General features: G+C 46.8%; 1 protein-coding gene across 3 annotated transcripts in view; it reads right to left on the bottom strand.

Moving 5' to 3' along the window:
- The window catches only part of Frmd4a (FERM domain containing 4A), a 219,105-nt gene that overhangs the window by 107,056 nt on the left and 86,023 nt on the right, over positions 1–26,026 (bottom strand). For all 3 annotated transcript variants that reach the window (XM_052157216.1, XM_052157217.1, XM_052157214.1), the window contains exons 4-5: positions 23,980–24,072; positions 9,611–9,695 (exon numbers count right to left, since the gene is read on the bottom strand). In XM_052157216.1, coding sequence (XP_052013176.1) covers positions 9,611–9,695; positions 23,980–24,072 — 178 coding nt within the window. The remainder of the gene's footprint in view (positions 1–9,610; positions 9,696–23,979; positions 24,073–26,026) is intronic.

The following is a 26,026-nucleotide window of genomic DNA, read 5'->3' as shown; positions in this document are numbered from 1 at the left end:
GGGGATGGAGGAGCCACCTCAGTCTGAGTGTGGAAAAAGAACTCAAGAGTCCATTGTCCCCAGTCTCTCCTGTCCCATGTGACAGCTGAGTTGCCTCCGACAGGGTGACTAGTGGGTATGTCCAGTTGTCATAAGGAGTCACATTCAAGGCGGGAGGAGACCGTTCGGGAGGGTTTGGCAGGAGAACTCCACTGGCTCACGAGACTTCACCCAGGGAACACACAGTATCTCACTGGAACTTTCCATGGAACTGGACACATATTTCTAAAGGAGGTTTGTTCATCCCCTGCATGTAATTCCCCTGCACTGTCCACCTGTCACTGAGGACAGTTTAAACATCATAAATGTTGTTTGACAATGCAGTGTGTCAGCAAGCCCCCACCACAGTCCTTCCTTCCTCACCGAAAGTATACGGTGATAGCCCTGTTCTCACATAGTTTCATTTTCACATGGTTTAAGTTGGGTTAAATTACGACATTCCCACCAACCCCCAATTTTCTTGTAGAAGTTATGAGTGTATAAAGGAAGAGAAAGTGAGAGAGAAATTCATCAAAGTTGTGTTTTTCCACTCCTGATAAAGGAAGGAAAGAAAAAAGGAAGGAGAGAGGGAGAGGGAAGTAGGGAGGGAGACGTAGGGAGGGAGGGAAGGGGAGAGAGGAAGAGGGAGGGAGGGAGGAAGGAAGGAAGGAAGGAAGGAAGGAAGGAAGGAAGGAAGGAGGGAAAACTGTATTCGTGGCTTAAGAAATACAACAAACGAAATGAAAGACAGCCACTCTCCCCGCCTGCCCACAGAAGGAGAGGCGAGAGGCAGCTTCTTCGTAGTAGATGAGCTGCACTGGAAAGAAGCAATCCCACTAAAATCAGGGACCAGACAAGGCTGCCCCCTCTCTCTGTATCTTTTCAATATAGTTCTTGAAGTTCTAGCTAGAGCAATTAGACAACATAAGGAGGTCAAGGGGATACAAATTGGAAAGGAAGAAGTCAAATTATCACTATTTGCAGATGACATGATAGTCTACTTAAGTGACCCGAAAACCTCCACCAGAGAACTCCTACAGCTGATAAACAACTTCAGCAAAGTGGCTGGTTATAAAATCAACTCAAGCAAATCAGTTGCCTTCTTATACTCAAAGGATAAGCAGGCTGAGAAAGATGTTAGGGAAATGACCCCCTTCACAATAGCCACAAACAGTATAAAGTATCTTGGGGTGACTCTTACCAAACATGTGAAAGATCTGTATGACAAGAACTTCAAGACTCTGAAGAAGGAAATGGAAGAAGACCTCAAAAAATGGGAAAATCTCCCATGCTCATGGATCGGCAGGATCAATATAGTTAAAATGGCCATTTTGCCAAAAGCAATATACAGATTCAACGCAATACCCATCAAAATCCCAACTCAATTCTTCACAGAGTTAGAAAGAGCAATTCTCAAATTCATCTGGAATAACAAGAAACCCAGGATAGCTAAAACTATTCTCAACAACAAAAGAAATTCTGGGGGAATCAGTATCCCTGACTTCAAGCAATACTACAGAGCAATAGTGTTAAAAACTGCATGGTATTGGCACAGTGACAGACAAGTGGACCAATGGAATAGAATTGAAGATCCAGAAATGAATCCACACACCTATGGTTACTTGATCTTCGACAAAGGAGCCAAAAACATCTAGTGGAAAAAAGATAGTCTTTTCAACAAATGGTGCTGGATCAATTGGAGGTCAGCATGCAGAAGAATGCGCATTGATCCATTCTTATCTCCATGTACTAAACTTCACTCCAAGTGGATCAAGGACCTCTATGTAAAACCAGACACACTGAAACTAATAGAAAAGAAACTGGGGAAGACCCTTGAGGACATGGGCACAGGGGAAAAGTTCCTGAACAGATCACCAATAGCTTATGCTTTAAGATCAAGAATTGACAAATGGGACCTCATAAAATTACAAAGTTTCTATAAGGCAAAGGACACTGTTAAAAGGACAAAACGGCAACCATCAAATTGGGAAAGGATATTCACCAACCCCACATCTGATAGAGGGCTAATATCCAATATATACAAAGAACTCAAGAAGTTAGACCCCAGGGAACCAAATAACCCTATTAAAAATGGGGTGCAGATCTTAACAAAGAATTTTCACCTGAAGAAATTCGGATGGCCGAGAGGCACCTTAAGAAGTGCTCAACATCATTAGTCATTAGGGAAATGCAGATCAAAACAACCCTGAGATTTCATCTTACACCAGTCAGAATGGCTAAGGTCAAAAACTCAGGAGACAGCAGGTGTTGGCGAGGATGTGGAGAAAGAGGAACACTCCTCCACTGCTGGTGGGGCTGTAAGATGGTACAACCACTGTGGAAATCAGTCTGGAGGTTCCTCAGAAAACTGGACATGAGACTTCCAGAGGACCCTGCTATACCTCTCCTGGGCATATACCCAAAGGATTCCCCGGCATGCAATAAAGACACATGCTCCATTATGTTCATAGCAGCCTTATTTATAATAGCCAGAAGCTGGAAAGAACCCAGATGCCCCTCAAAGGAGGAATGGATACAGAAAATATGGTATATTTACACAATGGAATACTACTCAGCAATTAGAAACAATGAATTCACAAAATTTTTAGGCAAATTGTTTGATCTGGAAAATATCATCCTAAGTAAGGTAACCCAATCACAAAAGAATACACATGGAATGCAATCTCTGATAAGTGGATATTAATTAGCCCAGAAGCTCTAAATACCCAAGGCACAAATCGCATAGCAAATGACTCCCATGAAGAAGTATGGAGAGGGTCCTGATCCTAGAAAGGATTGATCTAGCATGGGAAGGGAATATAAAGACAGAGAAAAAGGAGGGAGGTGATTGGAGAAGGGATGGAGAGAAGAAGGTTTATGGGACATATGGGGAGGGAGGATCCAGGAAAGGGGAAATCATTTGGAATGTAAACAAAGAATATAGAAAATAAAAATATTAAAAAAAAAAAGCTCATACTCCAAACCTGGAAAGAGCTGCTTGCCGTTAGACCCTCCCCTGGGCCCTGAGGCATTATTTTGACCCACGGTTTCAGTGTGTCCCATTAGCTTTTCCTGGTTCACTTGTAACTATGAGTGGACCGACTGGGATTCCCAGCAACAGATAAAGCCACCTAAGGTGGAACGTGGCTGGCAATGGAGGCTGACACACACACACACACACACACACACACACACACACACACACACACACACTGTAAGCAGCCTGATGTGGGAGAAGGGAAACAAACCAGGTTCTTCTCCATGAACAGAAAACACTTTAACTGCTGAGCCATCTTTCTAGACCCTAAAATAGGATATTTAAGAGAGAGAGATCAGAAATACAAAGGCTCTTTGAAAATATATAATACACACATAATGCAAATACACACACACACACACTGGTAAAAAAAATAAACAGAAGAAGAAAGAAAGGCATTGCTGACAGAAACTTCTCAGAAAACAGAATAAAAGCCAGAAACGGAAACCTTGACACAGGCCTGCCCTAGCCTCTGATTCTTAGCCCTTCCAAGAAGAGAGGAGGGGGTAAAAGAGGAGATAACTCAGAAATAACTCAGAAAGAATAGGGGACTCCAGAATAAAAGTATCTGCCCATCATCACCCAAGAGATACAAAGTATCTACAAAGATCAGCACTCCTGAACTTTTAGATCAAGAGGAATGCAGAGGAAAGCCCCAAAGATCCTGCTGCTGGGAGCCAGCATGGGCATGGGGGTGGGGGACATTTCCAGCACATCACCTGACATTCCGAGAGATGCTGTCGTGTGCTAGTCCTACCGCTAATCAAACTTCTAAGCCAATGGTTCTCAACCTCCTGAACCTGTGACTCTTTGACACCTCATGTTGTGGTGACCCCCAACCACAACATTATTTCCGTTGCTGCTTCATAACTGTTATTGGCTACTGTTACTATTACAAGGAGGCAGTAGTCACATCAACCACAGCTACATATAAAAGGATGGATCTGTATCCAGATTGGGTTTGCATGGTACACACACACACACACACACACACACACAATTTGCAGTAGTTGATGACTTTACAGTACATGCTTCTACATTTACCTAGTAATCATAAGTCATAAAATGTCATTTTACCTCCAATCCTGCTGCATCCAACATAGTAACTGTTCTCTGCACATGCGTGACTGGTCCACATAAGTACCTTATGGTGCTAACCCTGGCACGTACACCCGTATTTGTTCAGGGTGTATGTGAAGAGGTTGGTGTAATGCCATTATGCCAGGCACTCACGTGACAGTATCTGCAGGTGGGTGGACCTGCCTAGCGATGATACAGGAGGAGTGCCTTTCAGAGCCTAAATCCATCAGAAATACGTGCTTTCCAATGGTCTTAGGCGACCCCTGTGAAAGGGTCCTTCCACCCCCAAGAGGTCGTGACCACAGGCTGAGAACCACTGTTCTAAGAAGCTATGAAGGAAGGATAAAGACACTTTCAGATATCGAAGGATATCCTTTCTCAGATTTACTTGGGGATGCTGTCCAGGAAAACATCAGTGTAAAACAAACAAGCAAACAAAACCCAGAAGACAGATGACCCAGTACAGAGCGGGGGTGGGGAAAGACCCAGACAGGAAGGCGGCCTCCCACGAAGGAGTCCAGAAACCCCGCCAAGTTCCTGTTGGAACAGGAGGGCGGAGGGTTCCAGGAGGAAGACACAGTAAATCGATAGCAACAGCAGCCTAAGAACTCAAACCAGAGGTTGCTGACGGATTGCCGTAACATTAGGACTGAATACTAGAATGTATCTGGGAATCTGTAGGAACTGTGAGCAAAAGCCAAGAATACAGAGAAATCAAACAAGTGAAAACAAGACCATGAATCCCTTTAGGTAAAACAACTCATCCCACCCCCCCTCCAAAAAAGGAATCACAGCCATGGGGTGACGCTTGGATTAGTCATAATGTCATGCTGATGTTTTTTATGGCTTCTACCCAGAAGCCTGCTCCGTCCCCGAGAAACCTAGAAGAGGGCGAGCGTGGGTGGCTATGGGGACACCATAATCTCAATCTGTCTTAGAAAGAATTCAGTAAATGGAGAGGTGACAGATCAGGAAGGCCTGGAACGTTTATTTAGAAATAAAGAGGCAAATCATAGAAGTAGCTGCAACACGGCTCTAAAGGGCAGGACTTGGGTGTGGAGGAGAAGGTCACATTTGCTAATGAGGCTTCCTGAACTACTGCACTTCAGTAGTCTAGGACAGTGTAAGTGCTTGTGTATGTGTGAACAGGCGTGGAGGTCGGAGGACACTGTGGGAGGGGGTTCTCTGCTTCGACTCTGTGTGTCCTGAGGATCAAACTCAGTTTTAACAACACACACACACACACACACACACACACACACACACACACACACACATTGTGTTGTGTTGAGGATTAAACCCAGGTCGTCTCACTAGTCCCTGGACACTCCTAGCTCTGATTAAACCCAGTCCCTGACTTCTTTAAATATATATATATATATATATATATATATAAATATATATATAAATATATATATATATTTTAAAAAAAGATGTTTCTTAATTTGTTTTTATTTTGTATGTGTGTTTTGCCTGAGTGCGTCCATGTACATCATGTGAGTACCTGGTGACCCAGATACATGAGGTCTCCTGAGACTGGAGTTATAGACAGCTGTGAGCCACTGTGTGCTTGCTGGGAACCAAACCTGGGTCCTCTGTAGGAATGTCAAGGGTTCTTAATTGCTAAGCCTCCTCTCACCTACCCTGCTCAGTATCGAAAATAGAACTTATTATTTAAAATATAAATGGAAATAGGTCTGCAAAGAAGCATGGTAAAGGCTTATTTCACATCAACAGCTTGGGTCTAAAGCCCTGTCGGAGTTGGGTATGGTGGTGTGGGTCTGTAACTCGGCTGTTCAGGGGGCCAAGGCAGGAAAATTAAGTTCAAGGATAGCCTAGACTATGCAGTGAGTTTAAGGATAGACTGGGTAACTTAGTGAGATACTGTGTTTAAAACAAACAAACAAACAAACAAACAAAAAAGGTAAAAAGAGAGCCTAAGATACAGCTTAGTGGTAGAATACTTGCCTAGCATAGGTAAGGCCCTGTGCTCATTCTAGAGTCTGCAAGACGCAAGCAAGGGGAAAGAAAAACACCGAAATTCAGTCTCCAAGAAATAGCAAATGGCCAGGCACTGAACTCCTGTTTAAACCAATGTCTGGGGACACGTCACCCTGGCTTCTGGGTAATGTCTCAGTGTACACCTGGGACATGGGGATGGCACAGAAAATTGTAGCCAAGAAAATTGTGTCAGAATCCAAGTGACTTGATTAAGTGCTTGGCACAATGCTAAGTACTTAGGAGAGTTTCCCAGAAGATGTGGGCCGGGCTTACAACACTGGTGTTTACTCAAAAAGGAAAACGAAGCTTGAAGACACTTTAGTCCATTTCAGCCGCAGCAAAACCTAAATATCTACAACTGTGTGGACTTCTGTTGCTGTTACTTGCTGTCAAATGTGGCTGAAAGGTCACTCCTCATTCTTGCGAACACCAGCTTCCTCCCTGGCAAAGTTTCAGAAGGCTCAAAATGGATACATAGCCCCATTAGTAAAATCTGTGTGCTTGCAGATGAAAACATTTGGATGACGGAGGTTAAGCAGGTGGTCCTGAGATGTTATTCGTCTACATAAACTTTAAAGGACCTATCCTTTGTTGTCATTTGTGGTCATTTGTGGTCATTTGTGACCAGGTTCCAGAATAGATTTTAAAAAGCGAGAGCTAGGACTCTGGAACATTCTCAACTTTTTATTTAGCAAGCTGGCTAAAACCGGGAGCATCTGGACTTTAAATGAAGCCAGTTTTGAGGCACGGCTGCTTGTACATGCTCTTGGGAAATCTGTAATATTTGCTTCTGAGAACTTAATCTTCTTGGTTTCTACAAATTCAGCATGTATGGCCAAGAGGAACTGAGCAACTGAGATGGCTTCCTTCCCCTTTATACGTGAGGGTCTCTCTACCCTTTCAAAGGCTCAGGGATGTCCAGCCATTCATTTTAGCTCAAGTCTGCCACCTGGTGGGCAGTGCTCAGTTTTGTTCTTCCTGTCGCAACTTTTTAAAAACAGAGTTTGCCCATTCATTAAAAAAAAAATAAAAACAAGAAGAAATTGGTTCAGTCATTTGAATTGTTTTCATCATGCTCAAACTGAAGAAAATAAAGCATATTACAGTAGACAGAAAAAAAAGAATAAAACCGGCAAAACCAGAACGGGGAAGTGGGAAGGGGTGGGTGGGAGGACAGGGGGAGAGAAGGGGGTTTATGGGACTTTCGGGGAGTGGGGGGGCTAGAAAAGGGGAAATAATTTGAAATGTAAATAAAAATATATCAAAAAAAGAATAAAACCAAAACCAAACAAACAAACAAAAAACCCCACCAGGTGCTCCTATAGTTTGTCATGTAGCTGGATAGCATTATTCTTTCCACTTTATAATGAGAAAATTAGGAGTTAGAGGAAGGAAGGAATTTAAAACCTGGAACTATAATTAATGCCTTTTCCCACCAGTCAGCAAAACGTAAAGGACCGTCGTCTGCGTGCTCTGGGTTTGAGCCCAGGCTAGCTCCTGGTTCATCAGTTACCATCACATGAGATCTTTCTGCAGAGCAGAACTTGATTTCCACCAGGCCCTCCACCAGTCTGAATTATCCCAAGCAATCCAGCAAAGAACGTCCCCGAGGGAAAGCGGCTTCCCCATCTCAGCTCTCCTGCTTTAAGCTCCGTGAGCCACCACAGGGCTCCAAAACAGGATTTACTGAAGTATGCAGTCACATGCCACAAGTTCTCCTTGGAGCTTTCCAAACGTATCCAGTGGCCACTTTACCAGTGACATGCTCACATGTGAAGTTCTCTGGGCACACTCTGCAAAGGGGGCAGCTCAGTGGCTGCAGGTGAGCTCCCCTGAACCAAATGAGTGACTTTCAGAAAGTCCATTAGATATGGAAGTCTCCCTGTGCCTCATCTTCCTCATGGGAGACATGTGAGGATCCAGGCCATTCACACAAAGCTCTAAGCCTGTGCTTAATGTGAGCTTCACAAGATGGGTGTATGATGGATAGCCTTAATTGCCAACTTGACAGAACCTAGAGTCACCGGGGAAGAGAGTCTCACTGAGGGATGGTCTAGGTTAGGTCTGCGGTCTGTAGATGATGGTCTTAACTAAGTGAATTGACATCGGAAGGCTCAGCCCACTATGGGCCGGATCATTCCCTAGACAGCGGTCCTGAACTGTAATCTTAGAGTATAGAATGCTGACCTGAGTGCAAACAAGCGACCATGCGCACATTCCTTTCTGTGTGCGCCACACTGTGGATAAGATTGGTACAACCACTCTGGAAATCAGTCTGGCGGTTCCTCAGAAAACTGGGCACCTCACTTCCAGAAGATCCTGCTATACCACTCCTGGGGCATATACCCAGAGGATTCCCCAGCATGTAATAAGGATACATGCTCCACTATGTTCATAGCAGCCCTATTTATAATTGCCAGAAGCTGGAAAGAACCCAGGTATCCCTCAATGGAGGAATGGATACAAAAAATGTGGTATATCTACACAATGGAGTACTATTCAGCCATTAGAAACAATGAATTCATGAAATTCTTAGGCAAATGGATGGAGCTGGAGAACATCATACTAAGTGAGGTAACCCAGTCTCAAAAGGTGAATCATGGTATGCACTCACTGATAAGTGGATATTAACCTAGAAAACTGGAATACCCAAAACATAATCCACACATCAAATGAAGTACAAGAAGAATGGAGGAGTGGCCCCTTGTTCTGGAAAGACTCAGTGTAGCAGTATAGGGCAAAACCAGAACAGGTGGGAGAGAAGGGGGGAGGGAAGAGGGTTTATGGGACTTTCGGGAGTGGGGGGGCCAGAAAAGGGGAAATCATTTTGAAATGTAAATAAAAAATACATTGAATAAAAAAAAAAAAGATGTGACTACCCGATTGGCTTTCTGCTGCTTTGACCTCCCTCCCATGAAGAACACTTCCCTGAAGCCTGGACAGTGACAGGATCAGAAGAGGTCATGCTGAGGTCACGCTGTTCATTCAGCCGGTGGCTTTCCTTACCTGCAGTTTCTCATTTATTTATTACAATTAATTTTTTTGTTTTTTTTATTTTTCTTTTTTTCTAAGATTTATTTATTTGTTTTATGTATATGAGTACACCGTAGTTGTCTTCAGACACACCAGAAGAGGGCATCAGATCCCATTACAGATGGTTGTGAGCCACCATGTGGTTGCTGGGAATTGAACTCAGGACCTCTGGAAGCACAGCCAGTGCTCTTAACCGCTGAGCCATCTTGTGCAGCCCTGGCTGTCCTGGAACTCACTTGTAGACCAGGCTGGCCTCAAACTCAGAAATCCCACTGCCTCTGCCTCCCAAGTGCTGGGACTAAAGGTGTGCGCCATCACCGCCCAGACTTATGACAATTAATTTATAAATGACTCTTCCTAATCAATAAAACTAACTCGTGGGAAACATTTTGATATTTTTCTATTTCCTTTGGAAACTGGATAGGAAGAGCACAACCCTACCTTGTAGATGCAGGACTTGGCGTTCAGGAAGAAAAGCTCAATGGTAGCGTTATCCTTCAGGTAGGAGATGCTTTCTATATAGAATCTGCAAGAGAGAAAAAAACGCATGTGTGAGGCAGAGGGGGCATGGAGCTCACTAAAGCTGAGCTGGCTGGTTTTAGAGGACTGCAGTTTCTGGTGCTGAATGATCAGGAAGCAAGGGGCGATCAGTCCCATCTCTGAAGCCTTCTTTGAGGGCACACCATGTTTTAACCCACATGTGTACAGGCATTTCCCTAAACATATATTCAAGGCCAATTAGCATATGAGAAATTGTTCCAGGTGTCACTAACCACTAGGTAAATGCAAATGAAAACCCTAGCGAGATATCAACCTATATAACGCTACGGTTCTAAGATTCTTGTTTTTCTACACAGTGAAGCCCTTTTGTTATATTAAATATTTAATGTTGGGATTGGAGAGAGAGTTCACCAGTTAAGAGTGTTTACTTGTTGGCAGCTTGCTAGAGGTCCTAGGTTCAGTTCCCAGCACCCCATCAGGTAGCGCACAACTGCCTCTAACTCCAGTTCCCGAAGGCCCAGTGCCCTCTGGCCTCTGTGGGCATCTGCATATATGAGGTACACATAGACTCATGGAGGTACACACATGCACACAGAAATTGGCCTAAAAATAAATAGCCTTATACACATACTTTTGTAGTATAACAACAGTCTTCCTCTAAGGACAAAGCAGTTTTAACTAGTAAGTTACTAGATAATGAGGTGTGTGTGTGTGTGTGTGTGTGTGTGTATGCCCACATATGTATGCAGTGTGCATTAAACATGTGTACACATGCTTATGGGGGTCAAAGGGCAAACTTGAGTATGGTTTCTTAGGAACTGTCCACACTTAAAAACAAGCAAACAAACACACATGATCTCACACTGACTGAGAGCTCACCGAGTATGCCATGGTGGTTAGACAGCGATCCCGGGGACCCATCTCTGTTCCTCCACCCACAGTAGTGGAATTATAAGCAAGTGCAGCTGTTCCTGATTTGAGATGAGTTCTGGGGATCACTTGTGTGGAAGACAAGCACTTTACTAAAGAACTGTTTCACCAGCTTTTGGCATTTATTTAAAACCCAACCCCCAAACCTTTAAAATACACACCCTAGGGGAAAATGTGTATGTGTGTGTATGTGTATGTGTGTGTGTGTGTGTGGGGTGTGTGTGTGTGTGCACACGTGTGCTCATGTGTGCATGCGTGTGCATGCACATGTATGTATTGACCTAATAAGTATTAACAAACAAGCACTATACATTTTGAGTTTCGTGGTTTCTTTTTGGTTTAGTTTTTGGTTTTTTAGTGACAGCACATGGAATTCCCCGCACATAGCTTTCAAGGAAATAAACCTAACCTCAAAGTGGCAACATAGCATTACTTATAGTTTTCTGGAAACGAGGGTAGACTGAGGCAGACTGAGCTGCTACAGCGGAGGGGCCAGTGGCATCTCAGGTCCTTCCGTCCCACACTCCTCTCCGAGGCTCTTTCAAGTCACGTCTCCATGGACAGTTTGAACGTGGCTCTCACAGATCTGCATCAACTATGCGGATCTCAGACTCTGGGCAGGCCTTCCACTTCCTTTCTCATCTGGCTTCCAAAGTTTTGTTCTATTTCTCTCATGTTACTTTTTTTTTCTTTTTAATTCTAATCATTGTCCAGCTAGGTTTATTAAGGGAGAACTTGTTCCGGTCAGTGGAGCAGCGGGCAGCAGTATGTGGCTCTCGCTTCCCTGACAGAGGTGAAGTGTGACCGAGTCCCAAGGCACATCGAGAGGCTGGGAGACGTGTTCTGAAGGCTGTGACAGGCAGGCTTGTTAAGCCAAATGAGAACTGAATTCTTATCAGATGGAGCGTGCGGATTTCTCTCAAGATGAAACATGCTGACACTATTTAAGTTTGCATTAAACATACCTTTATATGCGTTGATTCAGAATTTATTAGATCCTTTAATCAGATAATGCGCCCGTTCGGTCTAAGGATACATGAGAGGTGTTGGAGTAAAACCCAGACTAGACTGGACGGGCATTGATTCCTTGGATTTTAGGTAACAGACAGACAAGAGGGGTGCAGAGGGAAAAGTGGCAAATAAGAAGCAAGTGCCCTGGCCATTCAGCACCATGACACCCCGATGATGAGAAGTCCAACACCAGACATCTAACCTCAGAGATCTAATCTGTGTGACTTAGGGCCTGACACTAGCTGTATTGGGCTTCTCTCTAACTATAGAAGAGAATGGTACTTGATAGATCTCCGTTTAAGAAGTCTTTTTTATTTTTAGATACCAGGAATGAATTTAAACAAAACAGCTTCCTCAGCCTCCACATCCTTAGCAGCAGCAGCAGCAGGAACAAGCACAAACTGAATTTAGTGGTACACACCTATAACCCCAGCTGTGGGAGGTCCCAGCAGGAGAAATAGAAGTTCACAGTCATCCTTAGCTACACAGTGAGAGTTTGAGGGCAGCCTAGGCTACACAAAACCTTATCTCAAAATACAAAACAGCAAAAAAAAAAAAAAAAAAAAAATCCCTCCTTGCAACCGAGAAACTGCACCCAGGCCGGGCAGGCCTGTCCCAGAGCCCTCTCATCTGTAGACAAGGCAAGCGATGGCCGCTACTGGTTTTCAGACAGCGAAGAGGCTGTTCCTCTGAATGTGGTGCATACTAATGTCCCGTGCCAGCGAGCCTGGGGGCCCTCGGATTCAGGCAGGCCACCTCTGTCAACAGGCAACAGCAGCTTATTACAAAGTCCGAGTTAACAAAACTCCAGAGGCTCAGAGAATGGTCCTCATTGGCAGAGCCTGCGAGAGGGGACTGGTCACTGGCTGGCCGGTCTTTGGTGGAGGGCAGCCAGAATAACAACGTGGAAAGTGGAGAGAAAACGGGAGGTGAAAAGCCACACAGACGGGAGCACTTTGGAAACTGAGCTGGTTCAGACTCCACAAATGTAGACTTGTGGGAAGGGCGCTGTCGGCCTTCGGAGGAGTCTGCTGTTACTTTGGCGCTGTTTTGATGCCAAGACACAGCGCAGCGGGATAATGGCCGCCCGGCTGGGTGAATTCGAGACTGCGCTCCTGGTCGTTTATGATAGCTCAGAAAGCACTTGACAAATGAACACGCCACCTTTCCAAATGTGCTTCTGCTCCATCCATTCCACAGAGAGCCACCTCTGTCCCCTAAAATGACGTCTCTCCCTTCATCCTTCCACTCGAGAGTGCAACCCCCCCTTACCCTCTCCTACCCTCCAGCTCCACCATCCTGCTAACAAAGCCCCTCTGCTGAGCTCCTGGGCGCACTGCTCAGGGCACTTCCCTCTGCCCTGTCATTTCTGACAGCTGAGGCCTCCTGAGGGCGGGACGGGGCATGGTTATCTCAGTGTTATGGAGATCATGTCCAGAGCCTGACATAACTGCTAACCGTTCAAAGCTCAGCTTTCCTCTGCTCCGACCCATCTTGGTCAGAGTCCCAAGGGGTAGGATGTTACTTTCTTGTCATTGTGAAGGAGCACCTCACGCAAGCAATGAGAAGGAGGAAGGACTTGTTTGGGGTCGATGTTTGAGACACCAGTCCAGCGTGGTGGGGAGCGCATGGCAGCTGAGGCCTTTCTGAAGGGTTTGTTCATGTCTTGGTGGAAGTGCAGGGCTCAGGCTGGAACGGGGCAAATGGATCCCCAGGGCTTACCTCCAGCAGCCTGCCTTGGCTCCATAAGTCCCATGTCACAAAGGTTCCTCAGTGTCCCCAAATGGCAGCGCCAACTGGGGCCCAAGTGGTCAAATACATGAGTCAGGGTGTACGTGTGTGTGTGTGTGTGTGTGTGTGCATGTGTGTGTGTGCCTGTGTGTGTCTGTGTGCCTGTGTGTGTCTGTATGTGCATGTGTGCCTGTGTATGTCTGTGTGTATGCATGTGAATGTGTCTGTGTGTGAGAGTCAATGTCTTTGTGTGTGTGTGTGTTTGTGTGTGTGCCTGTGTGTGCCTGTATGCCTGTGTGTGTGTGTCTATGTGTGAGTCTATGTCTCTGTGTATGTGCCTGTGTCCGTGTGTCTTTGTATGTCTGTGTGTGCATGGGTGTGTCCGTGTGCCTGTGTGTGTCTGTGTGTGAGAGTCTATGTCTCTGTGTGTACCTGTGTGTGTTTGTATGTGTGTATATGTGTGTCTGTGTGTGTGAGTCTATGTCTCTATGTGTGTGCTTGTATGTCTGTGTGGGTGAGTCTATGTCTCTGTATGTGTGTCTGTGCCTGTGAGTCTTTATCTGTGTATGTCTGTGTGTGTCTGTGTGTCTGTGTGTCTGTGTGTCTGTGTGTGTGAGTCTTTATCTCTGTGTCTGTGTGTGTGTGTGTGTGTACGTACATGTGAGTCTATGTCTTTCTGTGTGTGTCTGTGTGTGTGTCTGTGTGTCTGCGTGTATGTGATTCAGATTTAAGCCACATCGACAGAGAAAGAGTAAGGACAAGGAAGCGAGAAACCATGACCAAAGTGTCAGAAAACGCTAGGTGTGGCCTCTCACTCTCTACTCGTGCTACTTCCTGTCTCTTTCTGGTCACACAAAGAGGGATTAAAGCAAGGCTGCTAATTAGTTTGTATCTTAACGACAGAAAGAATCACCAGTGACCGCCTAAGCCGGACAGGGAGGGCTCGTCTCCATAGCAATTTTTGAGAAGAAGTCCACAGGTTCTGAGATAGCCTAATATCCCAAGTCCCGCATCTTTATCCCATCCGTCTCAGCCCTCAACTAAAGCACAACTAAAGCACAGAGATGGCCGCGTACGTGCCCTTCACCCTCAGCTTCCTCCCAAAGAATAGTTTACGGAAACCCAACGCTCCACTTCTCCCTTCAGTGTCGTGATAATGGAGAAATAAATGAGGCGGCGGCATTGCTGTCTCAGGCAATGCTTCCATATTCACGGCTCTCTACCACCTGGCAGAGAGTCCGAGGAGGTTGCAGAAGTGGTAAGCACATTCTGATACTGTGGTAGGGAGGAAGGAGGAGAGGGGGAGGGAGGGAGGGAGGGAGGGAGGGAGGGAGGGAGGGAGGGAGAGAGAGAGAGAGAGAGAGAGAGAGAGAGAGAGAGAGAGAGAGAGAGACTCCTCTTGACAAAAATTGGAAAGCGTATCCTGTTAACCTTTATCACCAAGACAACAGACTGGAAAATCCTGGGGCTCGGGGCCTGTCACGTGTTTGTTCATAACCTTGGGCGTTTAATTCCTCCTGAACCTTTTATCTGCGCTAGAAAACTTCTGGAGTGAAAGGTCTGGATGAAAACACACCCGTGATATCTCCATTCACACCCTGGGCAGGCACAAGGTTGAGGTTGTTTCTGGGGTACCGAGGAAAGGCGATGGTTTGCATGGAAACTTGAGATTGTCCTTTCTTCTTTCCCCCTCCCAAAAAACTGGGCTTGGTTCTCTGCTCGCATGAACATCTGGTTTGTGGCCCTCTGCGTCAGTAGGGGGCACTGTTGCTCCTCCTTAAAAGCCCATGTAGGGGAGGGACGGCTTCCTCCTGTAGTTTACAGAGAGCCTTCAGAGATTCTGAGAGAGCCCAGGGAAATGAAAGACAGATCTTCCCTTGCAAGGGTCTATACAGCAATTCCAAGTCTGCTCTGCATTAACCGCGTGAATGTCTGGGCTGTGCTGGTTCCAAAGTCAGTCAGTTCATAGAGCTACTCATGGCCGGCAGCCCCAACTCTCATGTATGACTAACGGACCCAAAGCCTCCTTCTATAACCTCTGCAGACTCTCCAAATGCTGCCACCATCTCCCGTCTCACGGTCCCCTACCCTTCCGACCAAGACACAAGACCTGGGAAAGGCCCTAGGTTGGAAAGCCCATTGGAATCACCATCATTTAAATCAGCCAATCCCAAGCCTGCTTACCCTGCTCACCAGTCGTCTTCCACAGAACCCCCAGTAGAGGATGCTGCCTGCTTTTCCCTACCCGCCTTTGCCTCCTGACTCTCCCAACACCAAGTGACATGGCCTCTTCTCTTGGGAGCTGTCACAGGACATTTTGCAGTACTTGATCTGTAGGCTTCATCATACTTGACTAGCAAGACAACCGCCTGTGTGTAAATGCACACGTGTCCGTGGAGGTCAGAGGAAGCTTGTCGGAGTTGCTTCTCTCCTGCCACCACCTGGGTCCCAGGGACAGAACTCAGGTCACAGGGCTTGGTGACTGTTGGCTCCAAAGGAAACTCCACTTCCCGAAAGAAATTCTGGTGGTTAGACAAAAGCTAGCATTCCTCAGGAACCCATGAAGCAGGTTCGCCCTCTCCCAAAGAGCCACTCCCTTCCTACTGGCAGAAGGCACAGATGGCTCCCAGTGCTGCTTGTTAGTATACTAAAGTGTACGCGGGATTCCAGGCTCCGAGCGTCACAAGTACCTATTACCCATTTCAGAGTCCATGTTGGCACCCTGGCTCTTCTTAGCACCCCACCCCCACTTCCGGTCCCTCCCCCAGACTCACTTCTCCTTATGACCCCGATTTCAGCCCCCCTTTCTTTTGCTCCCTGTTGATTGCCCCCTCTCCCCCTACCTCCACCCTCCTACCCCATGGTTTAATCCAGTCTGATGGCTATGTTCTATTACTTTCTCTGCTCTGTGATCTTCCAGCTGCCTCTGGCTGTTTTCTTCCTCATACCTGTAATGAAAACCTTCCCCTCAACCATAGCTCAGACAGAGCTGGTCACATCCTCAGTTTATTCAGCAGCCTTAGCGCCCCTCCCCCAGTCATCTCTCCAGCCCACAAAATGTATATCTTAAAATAAGTTATTTTCTACACACATCAGGGATAATCTTAGTGCTTTGTTCTGAGCTGCAAGGAACAACTGACTAGGCTGAAGTCAGAGCCAGCCAGCCTGTTCCGTAAGCTCCAGGAGCCGTGTCACACCCACAGTGCCTCAGAGGGGTCAGTACTCGGAATTTTATCCCAGTCTGAGGTTGGAGCAGGCAGTCCATGTTCATTGCTTGAAAGATTAAGCGTCTGGACTTGTCTGAAGCCTTGGGGAGTGGTACCTCTTCTTTACCTCACAGAGGCTTTGAGCTGAGACTGCAACACACTGACCTCTATCTATCCAGATGAGGTCAGCCAGCTCTGCCAGGCCCCTGCCCCTCTGCCGCTCCCCTCTTGGCACCTGGGAACCACTGAATATTTACAGCAAATGTTAATTAAACGGGCCAGTGGTTTCATTCTGCAATGAACACAAATGTCACATTTGGAACACTGACTTTCGGTGGCGAAGGGGGTAGGTGACAATAATTCCGGCGATAAGCCGTGGATTTCTGCAGCCAACTGCCTCTGCTGCTGAGAATGTCAGAGGCTTTCCTCTTAACTGGGGACCCAGCTGAATTAAGGCATGGCCGGGTTAGCTGGGCACCTCACATTCGATACCACTGTTCTTTCAAGAGACAAGAAGTAGCAACTGTTGTCTCAATCAGGGAGAGAGACATCCTCAGGACCAGGGAATCTTCTTCTAGATAATAGCTTCCTGCCAGTCCCTTGTTGTCAATTTCCTACTGTTTATTTCAGTTTGTTGTTCATAAAACACAAGGTCTGAAGAGGTAAATCTAATATTTATTCTTCCACGAACGCAGCGGCTGAGTGCGGGGATTTAGCTGAATGCACACTTCTCGGCACTCCCAGATAGGTCGGAATCTTTCCAAGCACAGATCCGTGTCCACAAACTTGCTTAGGCTTCCTGGGATGTGTGGCTATGCCTCCCTCCCACTTTCCCTTTCTGGCCCGTTTGTTAGGCTTATTCTCAAGTTGCTAGAACAGCGGTCACAGTGGCCGGGCAGACGTGCAGCTGAACAGGTAGGTGGAGGTCCACACTAATGATGATGTGTGATCATTAGCATGGAACCTTCTAGAAGGGGCTCAGTGGCCACGCAGAGGAGACGGGGAGGAGGGCCAAGGCCAGAAGCAGAGCGGAACAGAGAATGAAGCTCTGGGAGGGATTTAGAGAGGGAGGTAGGAATCGCAGCCAATGGCAAGTGGGGATTAAATCTAAGATGCAGAAAAAGCAGCAGCAGCAGCAGGGAACAGGAAAGGCACAGGTGGGAGCGAGCAGGAGCTGTTGGGTGGCTCTCAGGGACCTGGCATGTAGAGGGTGGGGGAGAGGTGGTGTTGGTACAGGAGTGTCACTGTCAGTTACAGGGATGACAAACTGCTGATGAACAACACGTGTGTGAGGGGCAGGAAAGCGACGACCTCCGCGGTTCAGGCTGCACTGGGGTGTCTGTCCATAGCAGCTGCGGGGACCCAGGAATAGCCCCAGAGGTCAGGGCTGGTGATGGAGAGTGGAACTGTCTGGCAGCCAGGGACGAGCTTGTACTCACATGCTGGAGGACTCTGGGAGAGGGACAGGCGAGGTGAGGTGAGGACTCGCAAACACTGCCGTGGAGTCGAGCTGGGGGCGGGCGGGGGGCGGAGCCTGAGGCAGAGCCAGGCACAGAGGCAGGAGATCTGGATCTGCACCACCCAGCACCACGGACTGGAAACCCCACCAAGGTAAGCCTGGCCAGCAGCAGTGGCCCGTGTCAGAGGAGCACGGAAGAGTGAGCGTCTGTGGACTCTGTCCCTAGAGTCCTCCGGGGTCCTTGGGGTGTACCGGAAGAAGGGATGAAATGGCTACAAGCTGAGAGAGCAGTGGCACGTGATGTGAGGGAGGTGCAAGCGGAGACTCTTCCCGCTGAGCGCTTGCTACGGACAACATAGAGAAAGAGCAAAGGCTGGGCGCCATGGGAGAAGACTTCCTTCAGGCAATGAGATAAGATGTGCCCCTGACGAGGAGAAAGCCAGGATGAAGTAGCTGAGCCTTAAAGAGCTCTGAGGCAGGGGAATGAATGGCTGGAACCTAAGTGCTTGCAGCAGCATTGGTAATACAGAACGAAGAGGTAAGAGTTACTTCGAGAGGATGAAGCAACTCTTCTGCTGAAGGATGTATGTATATGTGCATACATGTATGTATGCATGTGTCTGCAGATACATGTGTATGTATGTGTGTTGCATGGCTTTGACTATGTACACATGCATGTGAGTGATTGTATCATATTTATGTGCATTTATCTGTATGTGTGTGTTTTGCATGTGTATATGTTGTGTGTATGTGTAGGCGCTGTACACATGCATGTTTATGTGTGTGATGTCTGTGTGTGTCCAGTAGACAGAGAGGACATATACAAAGATAAAGTCGATATAATCAAGTCGGTAGGGAAGGGTAGGTTGATGGAGTGCATTCATTCATGCTGGCTTTTGTTTTCTGGGACAAATCATACGGGACAGCATCTTCTTCCAGGGGATACTGTGAGGGAAGCAGTAAACTCCAGACAGAGTTCTTCTGTGGAGCTCACCTTGGAGAATCTGCCTTCTCTCTTGGAGAAAATAAACGAGCAGTTTGTTCGGGTGCTGCTTGGGCAGCCTGAAAAGGGAAACTCAGGTCACAGAGTGTGCTAGACTCCTACGGCCAGCACCTGGATGACAGCTACCCGGAGACCTGATGCAGGAGTCGATGCGACAGCACATAGGGGCTGAGTTCAGGGAGGAAAGAGGAGAGGAGAGGGCAGAGAGAGGCTTTGCGTTGGAGAATCCATGTCCTTAAGAACAGGAAGACGATGGGGGAGAGCTCAGGTCCTCACAAGAGGACGGATGTCAACATCACAGGCTCCACGGAACCAGGGACCCATGGAAGCAGAGGTTGGGGGAAAGAGGAGGGTGGGCCAATCACTAATGCTTTGGACCCGATGAACTAGAGCACTCAGGGGAGGCTGTGTTTAGGAAGACACTAAACGTAGACAAGTGCCACCTTCCAGGAGACCCACTGGGCGGGGCTGGAAAGGAAGGACTATCTGTTGTCTAGCCTGTACAGAGAAATAGCAGACAGGGGTCCATGAGATAGCCCACTGGTTAAAAGCACTTGCTTTTACAGAGAACCCAGGCCTGCTTCTCAGTACCCACCCCAGGTAGCTCACAACTGCCTATTACTCCAGTCCCAAGGGGTCCAAAGCCACCTTCTGGCCTTCCAGGGCACTTGGTGTATAGACAGACAGACAAACACACACACACACACACACACACACACACACACACACACACACACACACACACACCATTAAAGGAATAAAGAAATAGAGAGTAGGCAATGTTTGATCCTAACTAGATTTGGCAATTATTTGCATGTGTGTATGTGAACATGTGTGCATGTGTGTGCCTACCCGTGTGTGTGTGTGTGTGTGTGTGTGTGTGTATAGGTATATATATATATATATATATATATATATATATATATATATATATATATATACACATACAAGTGTCTTTCTCAGTCACCCAGTGCTTGCCATTTCAGCTGAGTCCTCAGGAACCGCCCGTGTCTGCCCCCACTCCTCAGAGCTCAGTCACACTGGGCTCTTACAGGGGTTCTGGGGTCAGAATTCAGCCTTCATGTTTGGTCAGAAAGCCGCTTACCCTCTGAGCTGAATTATTTACTAACTTACCCACTGACTGAATTATTTCTTCTGAGACAATGGCTTTGGTCTCAAAGCGATCCCCCTGCCTTAGCTTCTGCAGTGCTAGGATTCCAGGTCTGAACTACCACCCTCGCACTGGGGATTTTCCTCTAATGAGTATTTCCCGAGATTCTTGCTAAGGCCAACTGAGAGCACAGTAGGCTGGGTGTCATTTCCGGCTGCCGAGCAGAAGTGGGTGCCGTGCAGTCTTCGGCCAGTCTGGCTTCTAGTTCTTGCTATAGCTAGCGCCTACTGAACATCCCAGCATCTGAAGATAGCTTGGGGTGACCTGAAAAACATGTACACCTGAAGAGACCTCAACATTCAATGCTTTGCTCCTAGGGCTTAAATCCCCAAACCCACCCACAGCCGGCATCCTTCCTGACACCTGGCAGGCGGCCAAGCCTTCTGCTTTCTTTCTTTTTGTTCTTGCTTCTTCAATAATGCAAATAAATAAAGCAAAAAGCACCGAGGAAAGAAACAGTGCTTAAAGAGGGAGGGACCTTCACCTCACCCAAGTTTTCAAGTGTAAATGACTTGGTGTGTGTGTGTTGGAAGGTTCCTACATGAACGGGTGTGTGCGTGGAGGCCTGAGATCACCTTCTAAGGTCACTTCTGTAGAGTGGCTCACTTTGGCTTTGGAAGCATGATCTCTTCTTACTGGTCTGAACTCAGCAGCTAGCTGGCCAGCTGGGGATCCCAGGACCTGTCTTTTGTTTCTTTCTCTCTAGTGCTAGGATTACAGACACACACTGCCAATACCCAGCTCTTTTTATAGGAGTTCTGGAGATCCAACTAAGCTCCCATAACCCCTTTATTGACTGAGCTATCCCCAGAGCCATACATATTTTCCCCTTTAAGTCAGATCATATTATATAACCTTAGCTAGCCTAGAACTCTGTGTAAACCAGGTTGGCCTCGAACCCAGAGACCCACCCGCCCCTGCCTCCCTAGTGCTGGGATGAAAGGCACACAGCCTTCATGTCCCACTATAAATTTTTGGGGAGATAAAAATAATTTACTAATTATTTATTACTGCTTCAGTAAAACAAATAATGCTATACTGGGGACGAGTTTACCATTTTAGGGGCAGGGGCCAGTTTTATAGCTTGTGATATAAAGCATCTCAAATGACAGTGTGGGGTCCTGGTTGTGCACTGAGTAGGTCTTGAATACTTTGAATCCTACTTCTATGCTGTTTCTTGATAGTTGCTGGGTCAGAACTGTGAGGCTTCTGTGAACAGCTTCTGCCAGTTTAGCTCTCTAAGGATTTTGCTAAGGTCCTTGGAAGACTGACAATTTGAACACGTATCTATGTGTTATCAAACTGCAAGTTGGTCAGACCTACAGACGTTCCTCAGCTCCTCTGTACCAGAATGGCCTCTCTGGGGGATATTTCCCTCCTGATTTGAAGCAGCAAAGTTGCTGGAATAATTATTTCAAAGTGAATCACAACACACAGATTTCCAGTATACGTGTTAATAATTGAACACAGATTGGGCCAGCAAGATGGCTCAGTGAGGCAAGAGTCTGCTGTGCCAATCACGCCTGACAAACCGAGTTTGATCCTAGAATCCATGTAAAGGTGGAAGGAGAGAAAAGACTCCACAAAGTTGTCCTCTGCCCTCCACATATGCACTGTGACACATAAGTATGCAAGCATACACATACACACATATGTTCATACACACATATTTATACACACATGTACACATACACACACACATGCATACATACTCCTGTTTACACTCATGCACGCGTGCACACACACAGACACACACACACACACACACAGACACACGCACAATGATAAGACTACAATAATAAATTGCCCCTAAATTGCAATGTCTTTGTATCAACTCTCAGCACAAACAATAAAATCTCAATTATGGTTTTAGAAAAAAAGCTGTGTAAGGAAGGAAGTCTACGCCTCCAACTACGACTATAGGTTAATGAACCAAGACTGGCCTGATCCAACCGTCCCCTCTCTCTGGAATTGTTATCTTTGTTTTATAAGGTTATTCCCCATTCATCTGAGACACCATTAGAGAGAATATGGCACTGAAATCATTCCCATCAGTAATGGAAATGGCTGAGATTAGCTCTGATATCCCTGCAGCTGTTAAGCAAATCAAAAAGGCATTAACTGCGAGTTGAAATTTACGCTGGCAGCTGAGGTAGACGCGCACTCCAGCCTGTTAAATGGGCCCTTTAGCTCTTTACTTGAGACTTGGGGGATGCTGTTTGCGGAGGCAGGAAGGGCAACCCTGACCCTGCTGTTGGAGAGGAATGGCCTGCAAGCCCTTTGCACCCCCACTTCTGATTTTTGTGAGTGTATTTAAGAGGAGCAGGGTCTGTGGAGCTGGCAAAGGGCCATTTTCATTTGAAGAAAGAGGACATAGTACAGTTGTTAACACACTTGAGGTCCTGGGTTCAAGCCTCAGTACCAGAAGGAAAAAAAAACCCAAACAAAGCTCCTAGTTCCTCTCTAGTACTAGTGATTGTTTTAGAAAGTGTGCCCTTAGAGGCTCCTCCGGCTGGGCGGGTGCTCAGAGCTGCTGTGTCTGAGGGCTCTAGATCCTGACTCTGCTGCTCATTTGCATTTTGATTCTCCTTTGGCCTTCTATACCTATTTGCAAACAGAAGTGATCAGTCCTGGGGTCTACAGAAGAAGTGAAAAGGTTAGACCTCTCAAAGATCTATCCTAGGGGCAGGTGAGATGGCTCTGCCTGTTAGACGCACTTGTCACCCAAGCCTGAAGACTGAAGTTTGGTCTCTGGAAACTAGACAAAGATGGAAGAAGAGAATTAGCTCCAAGACGTTGTCCTCTCACTTCCACATGCATTCAGGGGCATGTGTGTGCTCACACATACACACCAAGCACACACACAACAACAACAACAACAATAATAAAAATTTTAAAGTGTCACATGACATATACATATTGTATTTTTCTTTTTTTGTGGATGGTGTGTGTATGTATGTTTGCATGTGGCCATAGGCACGTGGTATGTTACATATGTTTGCATGTGTCCATAAGTATGTGGTGTGAGGCCAGAGGCTGACCCTGGGAATCTCTCTGGATTGCTCTCTAATTTATTTACTGAGACATAGTCTCTTGCTGATCTCAGAATTCACTCATGTAGCAAGTCTAACCAGCCAATATGCCTGAGGGACTCCCTGTCTCAGCATCTTGAGGACGGGGACTGTAGGCAAGCCATGTGTCCACCTGACTCTGCACACACACACACACACACACACACACTGGGGATTTGAACTCTGGTCCTCATGCCTGAGCTGCAAGTGTTTTATCCACTGAGACATCTCATCACCTCTCTGACATCTTTGATACTTTACCCTCCCTTGTCAGAAGGGACATTTCAATCAGTCCTACTTGAGATACATTCTATACATTTCAAGGGACTCCAGTGGCATTTGTGACAGAAGCAAAGACCATAGAGGGTTATTATAGAGCTTTAAGTGGCAGGCACCAAAAAGAATCTCCAGACTCTGACACAATACAAGACTCAGTTTACTCTGAGATATACGACTCTCTCCCTCCTCTCCCCTAAAATAAAGTTTTATTTTCATTCTGCACATGAGCCCTTACACAGGTGTGTAAACCTGTGACCACTGCACACACTGCTGGGCCCAGGACAGCCATACCTGAGTTTTCCTCTTCCTGGAAGGCAGCTGCGCATTTATCCCTAATCGCAAACCAAGACATACTTGACCCCCACTTTCCGTTCAGTCTCCTCATCCTTCCAGACTCTTCCGATGAAGAACAAACAGACTGGAGCAGGAGGGGTCCCGGGGCACCTACCTGACACAGAAGTACAGAACCACTGGCCCAGACTTTTTGGGGAAGTCGTGCTCCAGGACTCTTCGATCTAGTTGGAGCCAGTTCAAGTGTCCCCTGGAGAAAGGAGAAACAGGCTGGTTAGTTGTTAGATTGTGCAGGTATTTGGAGATGTGGGAACCCACTGGATTGTAGGAATCCTTCCTGGTATTTCAGTAGTGGAGGAACACACAGGGATTATCTGGTGGAAGAGTTCCTCTATACATATTACAATAGGGTCTCTCACTTGAACCCAGAGCTCAGTAATTTGCCTAGTTTAGCTGGTCAGCTTGCTTCGGAGACCTCATCTCTCCCTCTCAAGCCTTGACAGCCACTCAGCACTTCCCTGTGTCCTGAGGATCCCAACTCTGGTCTTGATGTTTGCACTTCCATGAGCCATCTCTCTTAGAGTTGGTTTGTAGTATCTCCTATATTGTAGATTTTTTAACCACTCCTAAAATACATGCATGGGACTGACCTGTGCCAGAGAACAGTTATTTCTGCATTTTCTGTGACTGACGACAGCAGATGCTGGACAGTGTTGTTGTTGTTGTTGTTGAGAGAACAAGTGCATCAGTTTTACAACACGTCACAGAGATCTCTGTGTGTATGTGTTCTCAGGCATGCATGTGAGCTCACACATGTGTGGGTACACATTTGTGTGTGCACATGTATGTGGCAAAAGTTGATCTCTTTTTAGAAGGCTTTCAGCTTATTGCAACGGAACCAGAGCTGGCTGACTCCAGCCAGTCGGGTTAACCAGCCTGCCCTGGCTCTGCCTCCTAAGGGCTGGCATGAGGCATGTTCTCATGCTCGCAGAGTTTTGACTTGGGTTTCAGTGGGAATTTCAATTTTGTCCTCATGCTTGCTGAGCAAACACTTGATCCACTGAACCATCTCCCCTGCCCTGAAACCCATTTTCTTATAGATTTAGTGACTGTCACCAGGCACAGCCAACGCTCCTGCTCCAGGTATGAGGTTCTCCGGAGGAATTCATTCTGCTCACCTAGTCTAAGACCCAGGCTCTTCATTTATACTGAGTAGGGTTGGAAAGGGCAAGTCTGATGTGCCTTCCCGGGCAGCACCAACTTCTCATTTGTGTGAGCTACACACAGCTACAGTTACGCTCCAGTGCTTTTCTGGTCACTCCAACACAAGGCACTGTTGTTTGTTGTGGTGTGTGACAGTGGAGTGCTCGTCTCAGAGGCTGTCAAGACCACTAACTGTCAAGTTCCCGGAAGCAGGTATGACAGCCCAGGCATGGTAGGCTACAGCCATTGACTTTCGATGTCCTGCTGTCTGGGAGTTAATGAGTGGAACCCCGAATCCAGTTTAAGTAAATTACATTCCCAGACCTAATGCTGCTAGGTCTCGCTCCCAAGATAAGAAATTGCTTTTGGACTCTGCTTGTATTTAAATGGTAGATACACTTGGGGCTTCAGCTAGACTCTTCACAGGTGCCTCAGTCAATGCCATGTATTCTGTATAAGAAGGGAAATAGAGCAAGGCAGGCTAGGGCGCAGTTTATGAACCAGCATGTGTGGTAGTGGGTCACAGGTGAATTGCCAACAAGACATTCATTATTTAGGTAAATCAGACTCCTGGACCTGTACCAATAAATCAATTAATTGTGACATAGGGACTAGGAGATGGCTTAGTCAATAAAATGCTTGTCACACAAACGTGAGGGCCAATTTTAATCCTCAACACCCACAGAAGGAGGCAGGTGTGTGGGTACCTCAGAAGAGCTGGCCCTGGGGGTAGGAGAGCCAGAGAGCTGGCGGGCTGACCAACTCAGCTACCCCCAAGGCCAGGCCCAGGGCTCTGAGTTGGCTCACCCCAACATCTACCCCCAAGAGGCTGATCCTATGGAACCAAAACTGTAGTATCTCCATGACACAGGGCAGCAACAGGATATCTGAGGAGTCCTGGCGAGGATCCAGTGTTGATGGTGTAGCAGAAGCCAGAGGCCTCGACTCAGACCAGTGACTCATTGCAATGAACATTTGCAAGTGAAGATGGGTGGACAAAA

The sequence above is a fragment of the Apodemus sylvaticus genome, chromosome 14 (genome assembly GCF_947179515.1).
Source record: "Apodemus sylvaticus chromosome 14, mApoSyl1.1, whole genome shotgun sequence".
Taxonomy (NCBI): Eukaryota; Metazoa; Chordata; class Mammalia; order Rodentia; family Muridae; genus Apodemus; species Apodemus sylvaticus.
This window is presented reverse-complemented; position numbering and strand designations above follow the sequence as displayed.